Source organism: Hakea prostrata, chromosome 4 (genome assembly GCF_041222555.1).
Source record: "Hakea prostrata isolate BN-2017 chromosome 4, UWA_Hpros_2, whole genome shotgun sequence".
Taxonomy (NCBI): Eukaryota; Viridiplantae; Streptophyta; class Magnoliopsida; order Proteales; family Proteaceae; genus Hakea; species Hakea prostrata.
Genome location: NC_142603.1, coordinates 53325745 through 53351414, shown reverse-complemented (window position 1 = coordinate 53351414; position 25670 = coordinate 53325745). Strand labels below are relative to the sequence as shown.

At 37.9% G+C, this 25670-nt stretch overlaps 2 protein-coding genes and 1 pseudogene across 3 annotated transcripts; 1 reads left to right on the top strand and 2 right to left on the bottom strand.

Annotated features, from left to right (window-relative positions):
- Positions 1-13: 13 nt before the first annotated feature.
- On the bottom strand, positions 14-9858 carry PUM24 (pumilio 24). The gene is made up of 17 exons (XM_089153572.1): positions 9335-9858; positions 9182-9235; positions 9000-9061; positions 8831-8912; positions 8605-8728; positions 8436-8519; positions 7385-7499; positions 4368-4518; positions 4153-4266; positions 3959-4030; positions 3510-3560; positions 3361-3411; positions 2930-3037; positions 2629-2835; positions 1686-1760; positions 571-815; positions 14-468 (listed from the first exon to the last, which is right to left on the bottom strand). The coding sequence occupies exons 1-17, from the start codon at positions 9647-9649 to the stop codon at positions 339-341; spliced, it is 2040 nt and encodes a 679-aa protein (XP_089009698.1). The 5' UTR covers positions 9650-9858; the 3' UTR covers positions 14-338.
- Positions 9859-12791: 2933 nt separating this feature from the next.
- Positions 12792-14102, bottom strand: LOC149019597 (GDP-mannose transporter GONST3 pseudogene; annotated as a pseudogene).
- Positions 14103-17102: 3000 nt separating this feature from the next.
- LOC149019596 (putative polygalacturonase) lies at positions 17103-24704 on the top strand. 2 transcript variants are annotated; one of them, XM_089153571.1, is made up of 7 exons: positions 17103-17438; positions 18361-18679; positions 19842-20159; positions 20905-21025; positions 21134-21308; positions 21419-21489; positions 22362-24704. In XM_089153571.1, the coding sequence occupies exons 2-7, from the start codon at positions 18668-18670 to the stop codon at positions 23033-23035; spliced, it is 1371 nt and encodes a 456-aa protein (XP_089009697.1). In that variant the 5' UTR covers positions 17103-17438; positions 18361-18667; the 3' UTR covers positions 23036-24704. The 2 variants fall into 2 exon arrangements, with proteins under 2 accessions (XP_089009697.1, XP_089009696.1); XM_089153570.1 differs by lacking the exon at positions 17103-17438 and having other exon boundaries at positions 17484-18679.
- The last annotated feature ends 966 nt before the right edge of the window (positions 24705-25670 follow it).

Below are 25670 nucleotides of genomic sequence, written 5' to 3'. Positions count from 1 at the left end.
TGAAATAAGATGCAAAAAACTCAGTGGATTTCATTAAAAGAAATAAAGATTCCCACACACAGTATTCCAACTGTTGACTTCCATTGAAGAAACTCAAGTTACAATAAATTATAGCACTAATTATCTTTCCTTTTTGGAAACCCAACTAACAAAACTTCACAGCCCTTGCAGTGAATTGGTACTGGAATTATTTTGCACCAAAGGAGCAGTTTTGCTAAATTATACAAGAGAAGCCTCATTGTTTACTTGGGAAGTAGGTCTGAATAAGCCGGTGATCCTTCCATCAGAATTCCTGTTGGTTCATAATGAAGCAAGCCTTTTCATGGAACCTTAAAAACTTAGCTTTCCGCGAGTTTGGTATCAGGGACTTTGAGAGAGCCACTATCTATCAAGGGTTGCAACTCAGGTTTTGCCAGGTCCCGTATTGTGGAGTCTGAGGATTCCAGGTAAGCACAGACCACCTTACAACTGCAAAAATGGCAATAGAACCCAAAATAAAACCGTAATTAGAAGCCTATTACCAAGTGGACCTATCAAGCATCTACTTCAAAGTTCAAACTAGAAATCAACCTGTGACCCTGGGCCCACATCTCACACTTCCCTTCCAAAGCCATCTTCCAAAGAGTAGAAGCAAAGGTGGGGGAGTCAATAACCAATTTTCTAATAGTCCTGCTCGAATGAAAATTTTCAAGAACATGTTCTTCTGATTCATCTGATTTGGGCAGCGCTGCAAGAGATGCTAGGGCTTCATGCAGGGCATTCAACTTGTCAGATAAAGTTGACCAAAGAACACCATCAGCCCCCCCAGTAGCTACCTGTTATACCAATAAAAGAACTTCAGTAAATGTCTGAGTGTTTCCTCCAGATTCTACACAATGAGGGTCACTGCTAATTACAAGGTAAAATCAAGCAACATAATGGTTCACATTCGTCTTCCAGTAAGTACTAATGAAGCAATTAACAACAAAGAACGGTTATTTTTTGAACACTGATGAAAAGCACAAAGAAGAAGAAAAGGGAGGAGGATCTTCTAAGAGAACAACAAATATGGAATGGAGGTTACAGGTGAAGAAATATCATGGCCGAGCAGATTTATAATTGATGATTGGTTGCAACGTCCTGGTGATCTGTGAATGTACATCACCTGGTTCGGACAACAAGGTCTTCTATTGTGATTGTATTTGTGGAGAGTTGTTGATAAGTTCTTTGAACTCAAGGGATCTTCCTAACGTTTAGTCCCAAGTGTCAGGGTTTTAGGCAATATCCACTTTTTGTCATTGTAAATTAGAGTCTCTCTTACTGCAATGAATTGCTTATTGTTATACAAAACAACCCCCCCCCCCCCCCCAAAAAAAAAAATCAAAAATAAATCAAAACCTCAAGTCCGCATAGATGTTTGACGAAATACAAATCGAAGGACTGAAGATAGATCTTGTTCTGCACTTTTACCAATGATCAGATATTTCTATATAAAGATATGAAAAGCATTTCGAAGAAGGCAAAGAAGCCCTTGATATGAAACAGATTGGAGAAACTTTATTCAATTACATACTTGAGTCCTAAGAGAAAAGGATGCAAGGCAAACACATTTCAAGTATTGGGCCCAACCAAAAAAAGTCAAAACACACTTCAGGTAATGACCCAGATAAAGGCACAAAGAATATTGTCGACAACAAAACAATCACCTCATAGATGACTTCTTTGCCAAAATTTGATCGGATTAGTTCTCCTGCATTCTCAATGCACGTAAGAATGAGACTCTGCAAAACAAGAACACATTGAAGTTACAAGTTATTTAACACCAGATATTTTGTTCTATGACAATTAATATTCAATACTACACATCCCGACAATAAGTTCACATTCGGTAAACAAATAGACATCACACACTGACATCAGAAGTGGGGCCCAATTTGGCAAACTGGAAGGCCTCACCTTTCCACCTGATGTAATTCAGTCTGAAAGGACTACTACACAACATAGTGAGAAACATAAAGAAAGAAGTCCAATACGTCACTGGCCATATTGTTGGATCCACAATATCTTGACATGTGGCAGTCTTTTGGGTCTCCATATATCTAATTGTTGGATTAACCAAATCTTCCAATTATCTGGTTCAAATAGGTTCCATCTGGCCAGGCTCCAGTAAGAACATCCCTTGCTGCTGGCATTCCCCTCTGGGCCTCCATGGTGGTCAAGGTATCTGGTAGGAACCTCTTATCTGATAAACACCTTGATAAGAAATAAAGAGACAAACCTGGTAACAATGGTGCCAGGTACCCCCTACAGCATACGCTGCCCAAAGCCACTGACAGAATATCTGATCCTTCCCCCCCCCCCCCCCCCAAAAAAAAAAAAATTAGCCCACCAACCAGCAGTTGGTTATGGTAACCCTCTCTCTCCTCAACGTGGCGTCCTCACAGGGCCCTATCAGTATTAGCTGCATCTCCTAGACGCCTAAGAGCCTTCTTTACCTAGGTGTCGAGAAACCTTGGTAGTATTGCTACCAGCCTTTCCTCTTTTTAATGCCCTGGGTCACTCAAACACCATGACAACTATGTTCCCCTCCAACCCACCCCAAAAAAAATATTCTCAATACTTCCACCCAAGAAGATTAGAGAAACTGACCTCAGCAAGCCCACTATCTACCAACAATTGAAGTCTTCGTACAGAGGGATCCTTTTTGCCACCATCCACTGATTGCAGGCTCTCCTCATCGTTGTTATCATCACTGGGATCAGCTACAGCAGCCCCTGGAACACTGTCTGCCCCATTTTCTTGAGATTCATCAACTTCCATGGATTTAGCTTGATTCTCTAAATCCAAATTTTCACCCTGTAACAAAATTCCAGTAAGTTCAGATTAGGTAACATTGGTGTTTTTAAGTAACCAGAAAGTTCTGTGAAGCCTAAACAGCTTTAGATTTTGCCTTGGAGCAGAGAGATGGAATGGATGAATTAAGGGAAGCCAGATCGTCAGGACTGAAGTAACGGTGACAATTTGGATGAAGCAGCTGCAACAACGGGCGCCTTCCATTCTGACAATAAAAACAGATTATAAGTAACTAGTGACATGGGATGCAAACAAGGCAAATAGCTGCAAACATGATCAGGGGCAAGCAGACCAAAAGACTCTATGACCAAACTTAACCCGATCTGCTGATTCCAATTGATACCAGTCAAATTCAGCATCAGCACATACATTTTGCAGGTAAGACAATTAAGGTCTTCTTATTAGATTACTTTTTGGACAAGTAAACCTCATAGTTCTAGACTATCAAATTATAGGTACATCCATTCATCATCCATGTCAGTCCCAATAATAAAGCAAGAATTACAAAGCACAATTTCAACTATTTACCTTATCCAAAACGAGCTCCTTAAGCATATTTTGCAATTCACGGACAATAATCTGTCATGCAAACGGTTGATTTGATACCAGATTAAGAACACAATCATGCAATGCAAGAGAAATATAGAAAGCGTCAGTCGAGCAAGTAAAGAACTAACCTTTGCAATAAGCTTCGTATCATCAACCACAGAGAGAATGCAGACTAGCAGCTGAAAGGAAGAAAATAAAATGAAATTAACCCCAAAAAAAAATGATCAGCAAACCAACAGCTGCAAGAATAAGCCTCATTTTTGAACCACTAGGGAATGCACAGAGCACTCTATATGCATGTATCTACAGTGGAACAAGAAAATTGACCAGTAACCACAACAATTCTTGTTTGTCAAAGTATTTCTCTAATGTTCAGGCTACACTGAATCAATTGAAGGGTGTGAGCAGAAAAAGAATCTTCAATTAGCTTGATACTCGTAGGATTAGTCCATAGAGAATTTAACAGCCCCACCACCACTAAAAAATAAAAAAAAGGATGAACAGAAGGAGAATAAATAAATGATCCTCCTAACTTTCCAAAAACACAAAGTGTCGATATTCAAGAAGAGTGGCATACCATGGTTCCACATTGATCCAGAGCAATTTTCCCAATGTGATCTTTCATGCCTTTAATTATTTTCTTTCTTTCCTGAAGCAAAAGGATAAATTTGAAGCTCGAAAAAAGTCATTAATTACTAGGAAGAATATAATTCCATACTTCTGGTTAAACAGCTAAAAAACAGAATAACTCCTCTAACTATTGTAACAAACCTTGGCGCTTCCATGTTTAACACAAAGGATGCCAACCTTTGCTCCATCCTTTGTATGGATCATTCGAACAAGCAGTGGTCCCGAGAGTAGTTGGATCACATCTGTAGCAGAGGTCTTTAAACAAATATGATTTAGAACTTTACCAACACCAATTATCGGAAAAAACAAATAGATCTGAAGGCATATTATAAGAATCAAATAAGGCTAAGCAATACCTTGTCAGCAATGCAGAAGTATTCCACTAGAAACCTGTGTATGATAGAGTGGTCTACAATTCCTTTCTCCAGAATAGGTTGAAGTAAAGAAGTCATATGTCGTATCACAGAAGCTTTTTGTAGTCCCAGTTTAGAAATCAAATCTATTAACCTGATAAAGAAGACTGTTGTGAATCTTAGGGATGACCAGTGGGTTGAAAAGTTGACGAACTCAGAAAATAATCAACATATATACATCCAGACCCCCAAGCCCTTGGTGAGAAAGGTTAGGAAGAAAAGGATTCTATGACAAAGAGAACAAAAAGCCACAAGATACAGTTTTCTTTTAATCACTAAAAAAGAAGCTTGCTCTGTGTGAAGTATTATTTGATTACATCAAGCTTCTCTTATACATATGAAAGAAAGAATATGCCTACAAAACGAGCAGCTATTAGCTAAATAGCCTGAAATTTAAACTTCAATCAATTCAGCATTCAGATACTTTTGCCTCTTACAAGTTATAGACTTAATAGCAAAGGGTCATGTTATTACCCAAGAAATTAGGTGACATCACTGAAAAACAGTAATTTCTTTCACATGTTTAGAATTGGCACATGATTCCCACTAACCACCATTGAAAGTGAATCAGTGATAAATGCAGAACCATCACCAGCCCCCAATTATGCATTTCAGACCAAGACTCAGCACTGATCGAACTAAAAGTGGTAGCTTGAAACTCAGGATGCTTAGAAACAAAAAGCAAAGAGGTCCTCACTAAGCTTGCAGTATAATCTATGACACAATAATATATTTCACATCTTCAGAATAGGAAACCATGACATCCACTGAGAACTAATCACATTGGTAGAGGACTGGAGTATAGATTGAACTGACAGATGCAGAACCACCACAACCCTCACTGTCAGTGAGAATCATGCATTTCAAAACAAGGTTTGACAACTGATCAAACTAGCACTGGTAGCTTGAGCCTCAGGAGGCTTAAATGAAACAGATAGCAGAGACAAGCTATAAGCTTAATTAAATAGAACATTTCCGCATGAAACCAAGAAAAGACAGGCCTTCTGAAATTAGGCTAGCTCTACAGAAAACAAATGATGAACAAAACCAACGTGTAGCCTGTTAAGAGTGTACGTGTGTCTGTTGGAGGCCCATGGGTGTCCATGGACCTCTACAATGTAAGAATATGTTCTCTAAGTAGCTTGGATTCTTATTTGTATAGTGTTGTAATCAGACTTTAGTTTCCTACACTGATTAACCTGCTACTAAATAAGAATTAAATTACTTACAGAAGAACACATTCCTACAGTACAGAGATCCATGGACACACAATCTAGCGTAGATGACATGGAAGATGGGACAAAGTCAGAACTTACAAGGCGAGGAAACATGCCTTAGGATCATCTGCAATAAACAAACCACTTTAGCATTATAGAATGAAGTGAAGGCAAGTTTCTCTCCTTTGGCAGTAGGGTGGTGCTAATTTGATCGGTCCTCCAATCCCCCTACCTCTATTAGTGTGGTACATTCTCTCTTCCCAAATCTACCATTCGTGCCATGGAATTCCTCTTATGGGCTTTCCTCTGGAAGGGCAAGGAATCTTCCTACTTTCTTAATCCCATCAACTGGGCGAACACCTGCCGGCCAAAATTTGAAGGGGGATTAGGACTTTGCCGCATTGAAGATGTCAGTATAGCCTGTCTCCTTAAACTCATCTAGAAAATTGCCTCCAAGCATGATTCCACTTGGGTAAATTGGGTCTATTCCTACCTTCTCAAATCAGACTCCTTTTGGACTATTGTTGTTCCTCCTAACCATTCTTGGGGTTAGGTGGAAGCTCCCCCTTTAGAGACCGCTTGCTCTTTCTGCCATCTCTATCCAAATCTCCAATGGATCCTCTACCTCGTTCTGGCATGATCTGTAGCATCCGATGGGTACTTTTTTTCACTCTCCTTGGTCCCCTCCCCCCCACCCCAATCTCACACAAGTTTGGGATCCCCTCCCCCTTTTTGACTCCCCTCATGACCTCACTGTTTGGCTCCCCTCCCCCTCCAAATCATTTTCCACCGCCTCAGCTTGAAACTTGATCCACTCACCCTCCCCCTAGTTTCTTGGTCTCCCTTGGTTTGGTTTAAAGGTCACATTTCCCGCCACTGTCTCACCGAGAGCCCTTAACATTGCCCTCCCCACCCAATCTTTCCTCATTAGCCACCATATCCCAGTTAGCCCAAACTGCACCCTTTGTTAGAATGGTTTAGAGGACCTCGACCACCTCTTCTTCACCTGTCCCTTCTCTTGCTCCATTTAGGATAAAGCCCTTGCTTCCATTTGGCCTCGTTCAAGGCATTCTCTTAGTTTTGCTCAAGATTGGTCTTGGATTTTGAGAAAGTTTTCAGGTTCCTCCGTTTGCCATCGAATTGGTAAGCTAGTTTTTAGTGCCGCTATCCACCACTTGTGGTGGTAGCACAATCTTAGATGATGGACCTCCAAATCCCATTCACTAGATATGTTATGGAAAGCCATTTGTTTCGATGTTTCTGCGAGAATTATTTCTATTCCCCATCCCCTGGTTGTAGATACCCCAAGGAACAAGCTCATTGTTGTCTCCTGAGGTCTTAGTTCTCTTCTTCAGCCTCCTGCTTGAAGGTTGTTCTCTCCCTCCCCCCCCCCTTTGTCTTCTCTTGTAATTTAGTTTCACTTAACCATTTAATATATTTCGTTATTCATCAATTAAAAAAAAAATCACTAAGAGCAATTGTTATAGAAACAAAACCATATAACCTAACCACACACAAGGGGGATTGCAGCCTCCATGTAGAATATGGATAACAATGGAAAAGCCATATAGTTGACCTAACTCTGAAGGAAGGTATGCCAAGTACTAGAGGAGTGAACAGTTAACAGTAAACCTATTCTTAACATTTATACATAAATGGGAAACCATGGCAATTAAACAGAAAAACTAGAAAGAACAAGGGGGATGCGAAGATGAAACTATGTAGTCAATTATAACTCCATACCTGCTCTCTTTAACTGAGACTAAGTCCTTAAACAATTGCAGCTCTGTCGAATACAACTCCAATAGAAGCCTTTGTTTTTGAGATGCATTCCCCAATTGATATGCTTGTTCAATAACTGCTTAGCAGAAAGAGGTAGCAAAATGTAAGGATTAACCCATGAAAAATAAAAAAGGACTCATTTTCTAAGAAACTTTCAAAAGTTTAAAATGAAGAAACAAACATTAGAAGTAACTGGACTTATATTACACGCTAAATCCCGACTAGCCCCAATTGTCAGATCAACTTAGCCAGGCCTTCTCATATCTAAATGCAGTTAGCTACATGGATCCTGTTTCGTTATTCAACCATCTATGAAGCATGGTTCAAGAACTCAGCTTTGTAGCCCCACTGTCAGCCAAAAGACAAACCAAGTTGGTTGAAGTTCTTGCCAAGTTGGATAAATTTTTGGGTTGAATTGAAGTTAGGTTTTGGTGGGGTGTGTGGGATGTATACAATCACATGAAATACCGAATTCTCACAAAGATACTGAGATACTAACTTGTATCCCATCTAATCATGGTTTGAAGCCATTGTTTTCTAATTTTTATTTTTTTCAGCCCCTTTTTACTTTACCATTGACTCTCTTTTTCTCAATTTCCTCCAGATCCATGTAGCTGACCCCAGTTAGGTGGGACAAGGTTATGGTTGTTGTTCTTGTTGTATAAATTGAACGTAGCATGGCCATGTGCAACAAAGGCTTAAAGATACTCCAATATGGAGGAGTGGTTAGACATAGATTGAAGGAACTAAAAGAGCTAGGATGTTGCGTAGTTAAATATCAAAGGAGAGGTGATGGAAGTCATGCACAACCTAAGAGCTGATAAGGAAGAAAGGTCCATTTAGCCAAAACCATTTAATTTGGATCAAGTTACATTGTTGTTATTGTTATGGTTGTTATTGTTGCTGTAGTTTGAATAAGAAACACAAAGAAGACTATGTGCATCCACCCCACCTTAATCCCATCCTGCCAAAAAATAAATAAATAGAAAGACACCAAATAAGTAATACTGACCAACAGATCCAACCATGTGACGAAGAAGAGAAGCAACATGCCCATGAAGGGAAGAGATGAATTCTTCCAACTGCTTCTTAGAGGCTGCAAACAGGCACAAAACAAAAAGGGATCAACAACTTATCAAGTTGACATTTTTTTTATCCCAGTATTTCACATTTGAACCTACCACTGTCTAACATTTTCTTCACCAGATGTACCGAGTAGGTGTTACATGCCATGGTCAGAAGATGCGGACGGAGCTCCTCATACACATCATCCCTTTCAGATTGCGAGCAGTATTTAACGCAAGTCTACGTTGAAAGCAAGGGAACAACAGCAATTTAATATGAAGAAGGAACAATAACAATACCCTTTTCAAATTTGGAAGCAGTCAGTCAAAGGGTAGATATCACCTGCAGAACTCGGGAAGAAACATGGGAACTTGCTATCTCGGGGATTTTGCCTTTCATCTTTTGTAGAGCCTTAGTTATCAGCCTAATGTGAAAGAAAAAAAAACAAGCTTAATAATGTTCACTGATAATAGAAATAAGCCAACATGTAAGTTTAAAATATAGTTGATACGTTGATCTCTCTTCTTTGGTGATGTTACGGCGCCTCATCTTTTCCCATAGTGATGCCAGTTCCTGAAGGAAACAACGTAGTTAATTTCCGAAGACCTCAACCAATGAACCTCCAATGGTATTCACGAATCAATAGCATTTTCGGCATTGATAGTATGAAGATGCAAAAGAAGTCCTGCTTACTTGCTCAAGAGTGTAATGTCGCTTTCTCTTCTTTTTCCTCGCCTCGGCCAATTCCTACAGTGGATTGGATACCAGAATAAAATGTATTTTGCAGCAAAAGATGAATGTCAAAAGTTCAGATCAAACAGGTCAGTGAAAAGGTCAGAAACCAACCTTTGCCAGCAAACGACCTTCATGCTTGGTTAGAGGTTCTTTCTTCTCGGTAGACTGAATGGATTTATCATATTTAGAGAAAGAATTATCTTTCGCTCCCTTTGTTGGATGTTGTCCAGGTTTCGAAGAACCGAACTTTGGCGGAAAAATCTTTTTTGCTCCCTTACTTGGAGGTTGTCCTGGTTTCGACGGAGTGAACTTTGGCTTCTTATGAATTTTCCTTTCACCTTCACTGTGAGTGCTGTCCTTAGGAGTACCTAAAAATTGTTTTCTTTTCTTGGAATGGCCACTCTCAGGTTTGTCTTTGCCCGCCATGAGAAACTGCCGAAGCTTTTTCTTCTCTGTTACTCTTGCTTCTGATACTCTTAAGAAACTTTACCAACCGAAGACGTTTTTCAGTAGGAGCAGAAGAAATATTGAGAAACAAAATACAGAGGCTTGTTCTTCTCAACGTTTATGTTTACACTTCTTGGCTTGTTTTGCAACGAGCATGTACAGGGGATGGTACCTAGGGTTCGGCTGTGGATTTCCGAAGCTTGAAGAAATTTTATTATTTTATTTTTGGGTAATTCACTCTAAGGTTACGGGTTAAAAAAAAAAAAAAAAAAAACTGGTTACAATATTAGGGATTAACCGATTTACCCATTTAGGCGATTTCACCATTGGGGATTTAGGGTTAACCGGTTTAGGTGTGTCACATAACATATTCTTTTAAATAAAAAAATATAGGGTAATTTTCATATGAACTCCCTTAGGTTTGGTCTATGTCATTTTTAGTCCAAAAAGATTGAGACTTTGCATATGCCTCCCCTGTACTATAGAAAAAAAATCAATTTAAGGACAAATTATCAATTCTATGATCAATTTGCCCTTATTCTTTTTCTTTTGGGCAATTTTCATTTGGACTCCCTGAGGTTTGGTTTATGTCATTTTTAGTCTAAAAAAGCTGAGACTTTGCATTTGCCTCCCTTGTACTATAGAAAATGTCAATTTAAGGATAAACTATCACTTTTATGACCAATTTGCCTTTTTTTTTTTTTTAATTTAAAAAACACATATACATCTTACCTGCCATGAAACTCGTGACTCTCCTTTTAGTTCAAAAATTATAGAAAAGTCTTAAAATTCTAATAAATTTTAAAATATGATCAAAATACCTTTATATGTTAAAATCACTTAAGTACCCCTTAGCTTAAATTCTATTTTGGACTAAAAGGGGAGTCATGAGTTTCATGGAAGGTAGGATGTATATGCTAAAATTTTAAATTAAAAAAAAATAAATGCAAATTGGTCATAAAAGTGATAGTTTATCCTTAAATTGACATTTTCTATAGTACACGGGAGACAAAAACAAAGTCTCAGTTTTTTTGGACTAAAAATGACATAAACCAAACCTCAGGGGGTCCAAATGAAATTTGCCCAAAAGAAAAAGAATAACGGTAATTTGGTTATAGAAACGATAATTTGTCCTTAAATTGACTTTTTCTATAGTACAAGGGACGCATATGCAAAGTCTCAATTTTTTTGGACTAAATATGACATAGACCAAACCTCAGGGGTCCATATGAAAATTATCCAAAAATATATATATTTTAGTCGGATAAGATTTTATTTATAAGAATGATGATACAGATATTTTCTGGTAAGAATAATTTCAAATTTGAAGACCCTCAACAAGTACGAATACGAATCTGAAGCAGATTTTGGCTATTCATGTATAGGTTTAGTATCCATCCTGGAAGTTCGTCTTCCACCCCGGGGGGTTTTAAAGGGTTTTCTTTTAACCTGGGCAGTCTTGTAATTTATTGGGTCAACTTATGGGAACCAAGGGTTCCATATCATTCCAACAAGCATTTTGTCACACTTAAATGTTTTGATCCGAATTGATTGGAATCATGAGATTCAGTTAAGATGTCAATTGTGCACCAGATCTTGACTGTTTGAAACTAAAACCAAACCATTCCAATGGCTACTGGTCTGACTCTAGTCTTACTAATTAACAAAAAAAAAAAAAAGGGAAGAAGTCTTCACCCAACTAAATGAGATCGGCTACATGAATCATTTCCTACTATAAAGTATGTGCTATTTCAAAGACATTTTTCTTGTTGGAGTCACTAATAGTAGGTGATGGAAAGGCCTACAATCAAAGGCGGAGCTTCCCCAAGGGCTAGCCCCCTCCCCCCTCTTATAGTTAAACCTGTAAATGGATAGTCGAAATCCGCCTCCGAATTTGCATTCGTATTCGTTTAAGGGTATCCGTATCCGAAAATTTTCTTATCGGAAAATATCCGTATCCATCCACTAAGTAACCGGATTCGGATTCGGATAATTGCTTATTGGATCGGATAATATCCAAATAAATTTGTATCCGGATAGAGTAAAGTATTTAACATTTTTTCTTTAAAAATATATGATAATCGGATTTGGATAGCGGTATTCGGTAATTGGAAATTAGAAATCTATAATAAAAAAAATGTAAAAAAGTGACAATTATCAATCAGGATATTTTATCGGATCGGATTATTATCAGATATCTGATAAAGTTTCGGATTCGGATGCCTTCTCTAAATTTTTGCCGGATTCGGATTCGGAATCGGATAGCGAATTTGCTAATTGGATTCGGATTCGGATACTGGTGTATCCGAGCCGAATCCGGTCCGTTTACAAGCCTACTTATAGTGTCTTTCATATGTGAAATACCACTACTTGGCCCCCAATCCTTGACTTTTTGAATTTTTCCTAGAGAGACCCCTCTAACACTCTTTCACCCAAAAAATAAAAATTGATGCAATAAGAAAAGAATTCTAATTCATCCAATCTAAGTTCAATTACATGATTGACTAGAGTCTAAATCAAGGCCCCAATTCAGTAGATCCAAATAAACTGGTTTGATCTCCTAAATGTGGGAAGCCTTTTGTGTCGACTGTAAGAGGTCTTTCATGATGAATCAAACCCCATTTTGAAGCTTGAAGGTTGGAATGGAAACTATAAAGTTTTATGGTATTAACTCGTGGTGCTTATTATGTCATTTGATTAACAAATAAAAACACTATCGCAAGCAAATCTTGTGGTTCTAATTGGCAAGATCATCCATCCATGTGGTTCAATTCAGCTGTGAAGATGGCCAGACATTTTGAAAACCTTCAGTCACCAGTTTAGTTTTAGTTACTACGAGATTTTTCTCTTTTTTTTCATTATATTTCTAGGGAAGGTAATATATTTACGGATTTCCTTGCTAAAAGAGCATATAGGCTCTGCTTGATTCAGTCTTTTTATCATTAACATTTCTTTGTTATTGACCAAGTTCCTGGTTTGTCTGCTTTCAATTAATACAATTTTAGTTTTCGACCCAAAAAATAAAATACCAATTGAGCAATCCCCTACTGAGAAAGTTAGCTGGTTTGTTTAAAAAAAACCAAATAAAAGACCCACAACAATCGAATTATTAGGCAATTCTTCAATGCCAATAATGGAATAGGTTGCTGCTAGGCTCAAGTGTTGAGTTTAACCAACTCATGGTGATTATAGCCCCCACTGGAATAGGAGGAACCAAATAGTAGGGAGGACAGGAAGGACCCCCCCTCCCATCCAAAAAAAAAAGGGGGCTCTCTTTGCTCTTCCAATTGCCTACAAAATAATGCTTACATAACTTCTGTTGTTCCTCCTCACTTTCTTGTGCTTTTGCTTCTATAATAGTCTTAGGTTTGCTACTTGACTGTTGATACATAACTCCACCAACCATAAACACCCTTGCTGTCCCTATAACTGATGAATGCTTATCCCAGGTTACTAGATTGATAGCAACTGTTAAGAGCTTATTTACAACACCTAGCATTGTGAATCATGTAGCTGAGATTGCCCTCAGGCATGACAACCCAAAGAAGGAGATGGCCAAGCCAAACAAGCAGGACAGACCCACTGGTAACACCACCCCTATTGAATACCAATCTGATTCATCTGAAATCTCATGCTTTGTCTTTTTAGTTCCCCCATAATAAGTAGCTTCAATGGGAACAAAGGAGTGCCTCGAGGTTATTGTATAGGACAAGGCCCTACGTGTTCAGGCCAATAGTCATCACCAATGCTTTATGTACACAAAGTCCACTGACATGCTAACAAGGGTGTGCCTATGCCTAGCTATAAGCAGTTATTGTAAACTGGTAATCTGTCAAAACATAAAGAACACTTCCACCAAAAATGGTACTAAGTGAGATCCATGTCCTGATTGATGGCCAGGGTTGGTGCAAGTAGAAAGTCTCTCCAATTGCCAAAAAGATAGGGACAACTGAACGAAAAACAATGAAGGTGTCAACGTTAGCATGGAGGAGAAGATCACTATTTGTAAACAGGGAGAGGTAGAATATTACTGCTGCAGGTAGGAATCACCACTTGGTCATTAGGTCAAGTGGGTCATGCTCAACAAGTTTAAGTGCTCCACAGAGGAGGACGCCAGCGGCACTTTTTACTTGCCCATTTGTTGATGATTGAGATAAGAGATGCTGAAATGCAATAGCCAGCAGCTATTCCATATACTGATGCTTGTTGGAGAATTCTATTATACCATTTTGCAGGGATCTCAGCTGAAGTGCTAGTGTTCTCTGAGATTTTTTGTGTCTCATTAACTTTGGGAGACTCTGCATCACTAGGCATTTACAAGGTCATGAAAATTCCTATCAGTAAAAGAGAACATGAATGCCCTTACACATTAGTCATTGCAGAAGTCCAATATTATCTAAAACAGAAATATAAGAAGACAACAGAAAATCAGATGTAGTTATGAAAGTGACTAACAGATCAAGTGAAGGCAATAGACAAATACAACAAAAACTCAAGAAGAAAAGGTTGTACTGATCTGATTCCAGCAATTAGAAATTAAAGGAAAACATATAAGAAAAGGGAGAGGATTAATCACTATAGAACTAGGTTTGAATCACCACTAACTAGTTATTGCCTCACCACAATAACCCAGCTGAACAACACCACAACATTGTCGCATTACCACTGATCTCACAGAGCAGAAGCCCATAATAAAGTTAAAACCCTGGGCTAGTGCTCAGCAGCTTCTTTATTTATAAATGGGGATAAGAATCCTAGTACGACAATAAAAAATAACTGTAAAAGAAATAAAGAGAAACCTCCCTTGGTGGGAAGTCTTCTGTGGTGAGTATAACCACTTAAAATTCTCATACAGCTTTAGTGACTTGAAACAAAAAGTGTCTCAACTAATTTAAACTCTTAAGTAGAAAGTGTTCCAATTAGGTGGAACTCTTATGTCACACAGGAATAGGAATTAATTACTAAACAATCAAACAACTATGCCATGGTTTGTTTTGGGGTGCAGGGGTGGGTTAGGCTAGTTTGCCAAGTTCAGCACTGACTCAAATTGGCAGATTTCCCCAGTAAACTTGTTTATTTGACTCTCTTAGTTAAACTTTTCTCTTTTCTCCTCACGTATTTCTTGGAATAACATTGATCTGCATTGTTTCATGGTATATTTCAACGCGATGATCCACCCATTTCTTCATTCTTCAATGTAAATTCTTTCAGACAGTTCAAGAGCATTACTCTAAGATGCTGTAATATGTCAGCAGGTAGAACTCAAGCATGAAAAGACCACATTGTCTACATATATACCAATTTTAAGAGCCAATCAGAATGCACAAGGCAGAGGAGCCACAAGAGGTAGAACAACTCCCCCTGCATTGGAGGTGAATCCCTGCTCTCTGGGAATAAGAGATGTACAACTTTAGAATGAACTAAATGATGTTTTAAACTAATTTAGATTCTAGAGTGGCTCATCTGTTTAAAAGATTCAGTATTGTTTCTAAATTTGTATGAAACAAGCACATAGAGTAAGACAATGCTGGTGACTTTGAGACAATTTGCATTAATCAATTGAAGTTGTCTGTTTCGCCAAAATCTAAACAATAAAAGAAGTTATGAAGATTGATTGTCAAATAGCTCAAAGTCTCTAGTATAATGGGTGTTTTAATCATATGACTAATGGGAACAGACAGAGGGATAATTGAACTCAAATTACGCCCATAGAATCACAAAGAGGTTTTTCCTATTCATATTCACACACGTTCTAGATTTGGGTTTATTTATTATTATTATTATTATTATTTTACTTCTGTCCTATTTTAGCTCAAGATATCAATCTTAATTTGTGATGGACAGTTTAAAAGTGTAAAAACACGAAAGGAAAGCTGAAATACCCCATGCTTGACTCACTTTCTGTTGATTCAAAGGTATGTGATAGTTATAAAGTAGACAAAACCCTATTGAGTAATTGTAGAAGCCAAGGCTCGATTTAAGGAATCGGGTGATTTAACAAATTATCCAAATGAACAAAATAACCCAAAGATCTTGTGCAAGTAAGTTGAAGACAATTACAGAACAAATAATAAAAAATCACCACAGAAATGAAAGATAAAAGAAAAACAACACACAAGAATTTTATGTGGTTCACTAACTCAAAATATTTAAGATTAGTTACATCCATGGGGAGGAATTTTACTATTTTAATCATCAAATAATACAAGATTTGAAAAAAATACAATTTTATCTTTAAAATGATCACATCACATCTCAAACCTCCTTGAAAACACCCTTCCATCTTCAAGTTATTGAAAAGAATTCTTCAATCCAAGTTCCAGCTTCAATGGAGTAACAATGGAGAAGAAAACCCAAGAAAGAGAACATTTTTCTTGCAAATCACAAGAACAAGATGACTCAACAAACTCAATCTCGTTTTTGTTCAAAACCCCTATTAGAACTCACTAAAAACTTTCTTTTTCTCATCCCATTTACCTTTTTCAAGGCGTAATATCAAACACCTAACCCATGTTTAACATTAAAGTCACAAATTTCAAATTATAACCCAAAAAGCTAAAGTGATTTTCATCACTCACCCAACAGTAACAAGCTTAAGATATATTACCAAAAAAAAAAAGAAAAAAACAGTAACAGGCTTAAGATGTGTAATTATTTCAAGATAGAGCGGATCCAAACTCGAAGGCTTTGAGGTTTCACGGCTGAAGAGTTTTGTGAAGCCATAGCAAAGATAAAATGATTAATAAAAGAAAAAGAAAAAGTGCATTAGCAATAACCTAAATCAGAGGAAGAATGTCAAGCCTGACCTCAGGTGAGGTGAAAAAATGATCAAACAACACAATATTTTGCTTTGCAATGATGTTTTTTAATATCAGAACGTAACCTGAAGAATCCCGTACATATTGATCTTTTGATCTGATGTTTTTATTTTCTTACATTCGAAATTGAATCTCCTTTGAACTCAAGAGCGAATTGTGAAGTGTGCTTGGTTATCTGTTTCAAAATTTTCTTGACTCCCATCAATGCATGCCGTGTAATTATCCAGAGTGACCAAACAATCTTCAGGTGAGTTAAGATCCTAGTTTTTGTTGTTCTTGGGGAATCAAACCTGTGAATCATGCCTTTGATATCCAACGAACACCAAATCTTTCTAATATCCGAACATTGAAGGAAAATATGATCCAGAGACACAAGGACTTTATAACCGACTGATCTCTATCAATTAAAACCTCGCAATCGGAAGTCTCTGATGCAGCAGCTTCCATAGATTAAAGTTGAAGTTGCCATGGAAAAAAAATTCGAATCAGATTCAAAATCTTCTCTATTTAGAATGCTAAGGAGCACACAAAGAAACCATCTAGATCTATCAATATCAGATTTGAGATGAAGGATGAAAATTGTAAAATTTCCCAAACTCCATTGTTCCTTTTGGATCTCAGAAGTGAATGGACAACGTCGTTTGACCGTTAGTTATTTCATAGCTGTTTTGGCGTCTACGAGACTGGTTGTTGCAATTCCGAAATTCTCAGCTACGACAGAGTGAGCTACCAATATAATTACCTGAAGTTCCAAAGCTAAGACTTCCCCAAAAAACGAAGAAGAAAGATTCACGGAACCGCTCTGAATGCTCTTATCCTCTTGAAAATGGAGGAGCGGAGAGAAGCAAGCGTTCGTAACCAGGCACTACTTCCAAGATCTCTGCGTTTCTTTAATTCCCGTCTTTATGTAGAATTGACGACCACCTGATCGATCTTCCAATCCTAACTAGGTAATTTTTTTGAGTCTTGGAATTTGAATTAATTTCCTCGTTCAAATCCCCAAATTTATTGCTTCAATCGTGGATCTCTGCAAATTTGTTATTTTGCCTCTTATCTATATTTACTGGATTATACTAGTTCTGTGCTTGACTTCATCAAAGGAGGAATTTTGACTGTTTTCAAGCATCCGGCCATTCTGATTTACTCTGAATGATATCATCTTCGTCACCATCAACTCGTCTCATTAATTATTAGTTTTGCAGAGGACTAACTTGGAAGAATATAGTACTTGAGCAGAATAGACAGACTAGTGAGAGTGAAACAGACACCAGAACGGCTCTGATTAAATAGAAACTTGTGAAAGCATTTTTAATTCCTTTCCTGTTTTGACGTAACGGAATTCGCTGACACTTAGAATTCAACTTCGATTCTGAAACACTTAAAATTGTACTCCACTGTGATCTCCATTCCTCTTGCTCCTCCTGTTCTTGACACAACACAACTTCGAGCTTTTTTTAATGGCGGAGAGAGACGCCAGGCTAGCATCGACCGCATGATTGACGTGGGCCCTACGCTATACCCCTGGCAACCACGTGCGTCTCCATACTCCATTTTACCATTCCTCTGCTTTCAATTAACTCTCTGGTACACCTTTCTAACTCTTTTTATTATTCCTTAAACACAATCCTTCTTTTCTCCTCGATTATAGGGTCAATTCGAATCCGATCTCGCGTTGCTGCTGTTACTATTCGTTGATTCTCCCCAACCCAGATAAAATTAAAGCCGTTTTAACAGACAGAGAAAGAGAACACTGTGATTGTCATTTTGTCAATGTGACAGATCCTGGAGGAAGGCTTTCTCTCTGTAGCTAACACTAGTTATTAGAGCAATAATTATCGTTGTTTTCTCACTAATTTTGATTTGGTCTAACAGGGTTGTGTCGGGTGTGTGTCTGAACTACAGAGAAGCGAGCTGGCCCGCCTGGCCCCCTTCCTTTTATTTTCATCTTTCCACCATTATTTTCTTACCTTCCCCTTGTTCTCCTTCCTTCTTTATTTTTAACCTTCTCATCTTCACTACAACTTGTCTTATATACCAAAGTTTTTCTCTTTCTTTTCTGCTTCTTCTTCTTCTTCTACTTCATTTCTCTTCTTTGGTTTGAAGACCCCTCCTTTTTCATTGGGGTTGCTGCTGATTTCATTCGCCTGGTGCCCAAGGTGATTAAGAAGGGCACAAGTTAATGAAGAGGCTAGTAAGTACGTTGTGTTTACCTTTTTTTGGGTTTAGCAGACCTATTCTTCAATGGGTTTTTGTGGCTGAACTCCTAGATTTCACGACTTAGGTATTTGATAATACCCTCTTTTGGTCTCCTCTCTTTGTTGTCATCTGTAGAATTTGATGCTTAAGATGCCCCTCGGTGCACGAATAATGAACTTCCATAATTTTATCCTTTTGGGTGTTCAACAGTTTGATTTCCTTGATAGATATCTCCGCCATTAATATTTGATCTCCAAGTTGAGTAATGGATTTGGATCACCAATGCCGTTTCTCCTCCTGGGGATGGTTTATGGTTCCTGTATTCTGGTTTACCAGAGTTCCAGAATTCTATTTTTCTGTTTCATGACATTGTTTTTAAAGTTGGGTTTGGGTTTTTGTTTTCGTTTCTTGATGGGGGTAGTTAGTAGATTCGGCTTACTCCTCTGGTCCTTGATATTGTTTTCATGGGTGAGTTGTGAACTTTGACCTATGATTCGTTTTTCTTATTCTTCCTTTTGTCATTGTGGGTGATAATTTAGACAATCAGCTTGTTCCTAAGCCCTTGCCACTGTCTATATTTTTCTTTTCAATTCTTCCTCTTGTTCTAACGGGGTATCACATTCTACTTTATAGAAATAAGCGGATGATTTTGCAGTTCGGCTTTGATTTCCTGCAAGCTCTGTGTTGCTCCGGGGACAAAATGATTCTTAGTTGCTCAAATTTTTATAGCCTGTAGTATTTTGCCAATTTTGCTTCAGCTACCTTGAATTGTGTGTAGGTGCTGGAATTGAGACTTTTGTTGGTCTATCTACTTGATTTCATTACACAATTTATGTTTTCTCATTATCTGTGCCCTCTGTAGTGTTGTATTAGCTATTTGACCAACCTGAAGGCAGTAACCTTTATTTTCTCTTTATTGTATCCCAATTTTAGAGGAGAAGATTGTTGTGTCTCTTTGTTGACGAAAATTGACGGATAGTCATAAAGAATATGTTTAATCATGCCTTTTTGGAATCTCCCTCAGCTTGTTTGTTGTTTTTGTTTCTTGATGAACTCTTTATTGCAGTAATGGACTTTTGTCAGTAGATTGAACTTCTCTGAGAACTGATATTGCTTTTCTTTTTCTTCCTTAAACCTATTGTTTGCCCTCTTTTCAGGTGGCACTTCTTTTGTTCCTGGCACTAGGAAATGCCAATATACTGGATGTAGGATGGAGTAGTGGACAGTGTGATAAGAAGATAAAATTAGACCCTAGACCTCACAGTGTGTCCATCTTAGAGTTCGGTGCTGTTGGGGACGGGAAAACACTGAACACGGTTGCCTTTCAAAATGCAATCTTCTATCTGAAGTCTTTTGCTGACAAGGGAGGCGCTCAGCTCTATGTGCCATCAGGCAGGTGGCTTACTGGAACCTTCAACCTCACTAGCCACCTCACCCTATTTTTGGAAAGAGGTGCCCTCATTCTTGGATCACAGGTCTTCATTCTATCCATCCAATTCTTCTCTTGTTTTGTTTTTCTCCCCCTAAGTGAGTTGCCTTTCTCCTTCCTTTTCTCTAGCCAAAAAGAGTAGTATGCATGAAGAAGAAGAGGTTAGGAAAGTCATGCTTAGCTTATATCTCATATCATACATGACTTTGAATAGAGCTGTTTGAAGTGCAAGTTTACATTTTCCAACCCATTTATTGGTATTAGGCTATATTGGTGTTGTTCTTCTTGTTGAAGATGGAATTCCCTACAATATACATGAGGAATAGCTTACAAGGTTTTAACCATTAGCTTGGAAGTCCCTCTTTAATGAAAGGCTGAATCAGCTCCCTTCATCCTGAGAAGAGTGAAACATTTTGTGTCCAGAGAGACCTCAGCATGCCATTGACTCAAACTGTTGACTTTTGGATATTGTTTTGATAGTTAGACAAACCAATCACCACATTTTATGCTTCTTATGTTTAGGGAACTATTTTTCATGAAATTCAAGATCTCAAGGCTTAATCTGATGCTCCAACTTATTTGGTGATTCCAACTGCTTCAGCTATTCTGGTCTTTTCCCAGCCCAGTTTTCTTTACTATCACTATCTGCTATCTGAAATGCATTTAATACCTGTCATGTATCTAAATGTGGTGGTACTGGTATTTCTTGGTACTAAACTCTCAAGTTATAATTATGAAATTCAAGTGCTTGAGTTTTTTTTAAATAATCCTTTCTATTTTCTCCCTTGCAGAATCTTACGCACTGGGATCTCATTGATCCCTTGCCATCCTATGGTCGAGGTATTGAACTCCCAGGTGGAAGATATTGCAGCTTGATAATTGGATATAATTTGACAGATGTGGTGATAACAGGCATGGATATTGCTTAATCCATTCTGCTCCGTTGTTGTATTTGTGTCACTATTAGGCATATTAACTCTTTCTACCACTTGACCTTCTTTGATATATTAAATGCATCAGGTGATAATGGAACTATTGATGGCCAGGGTTCAGTCTGGTGGGAGTTGTTTAACTCTCATTCTTTAAACTACAGCCGTCCTCATCTTGTGGAATGCATTGGCTGCGAGAATGTTGTAGTTTCAAATCTCACCTTCTTGAATTCCCCAGCCTGGAACATCCATCCGGTTTATTGCAGGTACACAGGGTAAATTGTGCTGATGAGTTCACATTCTCTTCTTGTGTTATGTAATTCAAGAGTTACTAATGGAAGGAAAGCTCAGTCATATTTATTTTACCTTTATGCAGCAATGTACAAGTTCAAAACATTACCGTATATGCTCCATCAGATTCTCCTTACACTGTTGGTATTGTCCCAGGTTTGTGATGGTGAATGCTCCCAGCTTTCTGTATTTGTTTATTCCTATTCAATGTTTTCACATGAATGACTCATCTTTCTATTGCTAGCTACTGGATGAGCCATGTTTTTAACACACTTTTCTTCTCTACCCTGGCCACTAATCTACTTTATATTGGAGTTGCTACTATGAAGGTTGACTCATGTTTTTAATTTTTTACTAAAAACAATTTGGCAGATCCTGTCCTCCATATGAGCATTTAGGATGATGATTTCATGGAACCTGCTGATCCTTTCTCATGTAAGATAGGATTGATGTCCGAACAGCTTTGCATTCGCCCTGAAATTTATATTGGTTCCCCTGAGAAGAGTTAATTTGTCTATATGGTTAGATGAATTGATATCTGAAGTTCATGGAAAACAGTTCTTAGAAAAGCCACATCTGCCATGGAATTTTTTGAGTTAATGAATGGAGTCCTTGAAATGGGACAGGGGTGTTACATACCTCCTTTCAAGACCTCTACGAAATTTCTCAAATTTCATTCTTCTTCTTTTGGTGATGCCAACATACTCTAGTAGACTAATAGTCAAAGATTTGTAGTTGGTTTTTCAGAGACTTTTAATGCCTATTTCTAAATCAGGATTTATACATTTTGTCCATGAAAGAGCTAGTTCATTTGTTCCTTTTATGTCAGTTGTAGATGCATGACATCTGGATCTAAATAGTTTACTGTTTATGAGTGTGTAAAATAGGGTTTAATTCCTAAAGCATATGAATTTTTGCCCTTTCAAGTTCTTTGATGTCTACTATTTTATTTTTCTTCTTTTGAATAGATAACATTAAAGGCTTATAGCATTATATCCTCATTCAAGGTGTTTGAATTTCATATTCAGATTCTTCTGACAATGTATGCATTGAGGACTCCAATATTAGTGTGGGTTATGATGCAATTGCGCTCAAGAGTGGGTGGGATGAGTATGGCATTGCTTATGGAAGACCAACAAGAAATGTTCATATCCGAGGGGCTCGGCTTCAAGGTTCCACAGGTTCTGCCCTTGCCTTTGGTAGTGAGATGTCTGGTGGCATCTGTGACATCATCGTAGAGGGCATATGCATACAGAATTCCTTAACTGGTATTGAATTCAAGACTACCAAGGGCAGAGGTGGTTCTATAGAAGATATTCTTTTGTCATCTTTAGAAATGGAAAATGTCTACTTGGCGCTCAAAGCCACAGGCCACCTTGGATCCCACCCGGATGACAAATATGATCCACATGCTCTGCCCATTATTGATCACATCTCCTTGAAAAATCTTATTGGTACAAACATTAGTGTTGCTGGAGAGCTTGCTGGAATTGAAGAGTCTCCCTTCACATCTCTCTGTCTTTCCAATATCTCTTTGTCAATAACTTCTGACTCTACCAGTTCATGGTTCTGTTCAAATGTGTTGGGATATTCTGAGTCTGTGTTCCCAGAACCATGTCCAGATCTCCAGAAGTCATATTCAAATTTTTCATCAGCTTGCTTTTCCCTTGCATCTTCTAATAGTTATGCTGTGGCCTTGTGATATCTTTGCTTTGTGAATAGTTCCTTCCTTCCAAAATTTGAGAGAGTGACCACATGCCTGTCTAGTCCAGTTCTTTCTTGCATCCAGTTGGATTTTTCTTAATAAAATTCAGATCCCGAACCCTCAATTCTTCAGTTTTTTTTTTTTCTGTAGTCTCGGAATGCACTCAAAACTCCATTGAAGCTGGTGTCATGCACTATCAACCAGCTTTTATGTACAGCCTCATTTCTTCATTCTTGTGTTAAGATATTTTTGGTAGGAATGGTATAGCTCAAGTGACAGATTGTTAGCTCTGCATCCTCTCCTCCTCCCCCACCTCCCTTTCCCATTTCTGTTTAATTTTTACATTGTAAATGCTACATGATCCTTCATGGGTTTGCTGTGTCTGAAACATTGTGTTTGAAATAAATGATTGTTGTAGAGTGGAGTTGCAATGCCTTCTGGTTTCAAGAAACAAGAAAATTACCTTTTACTCTCTTTTCATTTTCAACTACTATCGTACATCAGCAAGTACCTATATGTACTCTTCTTGTCCCTTCAATGTTGGTTCTAGTAAAAATTTCCCGAGACTTGGTACGAGTGCTGACATGAATCAGTTTTATCGGCCGAAAAGCGATACCGTATCAGATACCATGTTTATAAATTATAAGCATGTCTACACGGGAGACACAGACAAAGGTTTCAAAAAAAGACATTTGCAGTGTTGTCACTATTCACTTTGTGAAAAACTTAGAAAAATAATGCAGAAACAAGCAAAAGCTGGTGGTTTGCAATGGTCTAAAGGTGAAAGAAGAGAACAGTTAAATCTCAAAGCCAAGGGGATACTTCCTTGAAGGACCAGTCAGATCTTGGTGGTTTGTGGTCCTCTAATACCCTGTTACCTAAAAGGTCTTCTGGTACCGTTGGCTGTTTCACTTGCAGAGTAATGTGTTGATGCTGTCAGGTGCCCTTTTATCTTTATTTTCTTTTGCAATAATTGACTGAACAACACATGCTAAGGGACCCAAATGTTTGTATGTTTTCTGTTGTCTTTTTCTCTGTTTTTTTTGCTTTCTGGTCTGTGCTCAACAAATTTATTACTTTTGATTCTCATTCATATGCTCTGTCTTGTTCCAAATAAAGAAAGTGAACATGGTTTTGAAAACACAGAATCGGCCAACACTGGTCCCAATTCTTGATGCATTCATGGCCAGATCTAGTGGGTCATCTTTACGGAAGTTGTGTGAAAGAACGACCAATGGTGTGGATCATCTCTCTTGATCGGATGGTGTTACAACCACAAATTATGTGGGGTCTACAAGTAAAAATAATAAAATATTAAAAAAAAATTCTATCTCCTTAATCCTGTAGCCCCCTGTAATTTATGGTCAACAGCCGTCGGGAGAGCACAGATTGGAGGGGAAGATCTAGACTCGTTGATTCAAGTGACAGCCAAATCTTGGAACTTCCCCAAAATGGCCTGAATCAGATTGAGTCAACTCAGTTCATTCATATCCATATCCAAACCTTTAAAACATTGGAAGGAAAAGTAAAAGGTAACTTCGAGAGTTCACTCGAGTTATCGTGTAGAAGGTCAGAGTTCAAATCTCCTCAAGACACTGGGCAAAACGGTGCATTATATTTAAATTAGTTATGTAACAACTACCCTTGACAACTAGATCATGAAACTACCGAAATTAGAGGCCTAGATCTCCAATTAATACAATGCAAATCTAGAAGCATAACCTGCCAATGTCTTTTACTGGTTGCAATCTTTTCTTGGGCCTCTTTTGCTTGAATCTACTTCCCACTCGTACTTTTCACTCTCCCCCGGTGCTTGCTTGTGGGCCCTCAATTGCTATGACTGATTGATGATGATCCAGAAAGAAGGGAAGAAAGGAAGAAAAAAGAAAAAGAAACATGTGGGCATCCTACTTGTGGTTGGAGAAAAGCATTTCATCACTGAGGATGATGATATAGGCAAGCTTGCAAGCTCAAGGTAGTGGATCAGATGGCAACACAGGCAATAGGGTGTGTTCTTAAAATTCCCCACTTGGCTGAAAAATTAATAAAAAGGTTTTGTTTTGGTGTACCTGTATGGTTTTTGCCGTAAGGAGGCAAAATGAAAAACTTTGTTAGATCACGCTGTCTTCTTAGGAGGTTTGCTATTTATTGAGTACATGTTGGAAGAATTTTGGTTGCTTTTGGTTGGCAAGAAATGAAATGAAAATGGATTGTCATGGCAATATTCACTTCGCAATGGAAAAAAAAAATAAGATACCTAAATAATCTAATCAAAATACTATTTTTTTTTGGAAGTTGAGATTCATCCGAGTTAACTTGCACGCACTTCGACTACATCTTTGGGGAGATGCCTTTACGCTAGAGCAATTTTACTAAAATTTTCTTATCTTATCAATAATATTTTTATCTTTTTGAGATAATATTAAAAAATGGTAAGAAGGATCTCATCTTTTGCATGGTCAAACCAAATACCATGAGATTTTTATTCCCTAATTTTATTTTTTTTGGCTTTAATTTTGAATCTCTATGCCTGATGGCCTATAAGTAAAGGTATCAATTGTGTATTGAAATCATTTAACCGTATAAAACGGTGCCATCTAAAACCGCATCATTCAAAATTCGGTACTTATCG

Excerpts from the sequence above, each read along its gene's own strand:
- PUM24 (XM_089153572.1), bottom strand. The coding sequence starts at position 9,649 with ATGGCGGGCAAAGACAAACCTGAGAGTGGCCATTCCAAGAAAAGAAAA. Across the intron at positions 9,236-9,334 it reads AAGGTCGTTTGCTGGCAAAG|GAATTGGCCGAGGCGAGGAA; the intron begins GTTGGTTTCTGA and ends AATCCACTGTAG. Across the intron at positions 8,729-8,830 it reads TTTCTTCCCGAGTTCTGCAG|ACTTGCGTTAAATACTGCTC; the intron begins GTGATATCTACC and ends CTTTCAACGTAG.
- LOC149019596 (XM_089153571.1), top strand. Across the intron at positions 20,160-20,904 it reads CCCTCATTCTTGGATCACAG|AATCTTACGCACTGGGATCT; the intron begins GTCTTCATTCTA and ends TCTCCCTTGCAG. Across the intron at positions 21,026-21,133 it reads GACAGATGTGGTGATAACAG|GTGATAATGGAACTATTGAT; the intron begins GCATGGATATTG and ends TAAATGCATCAG.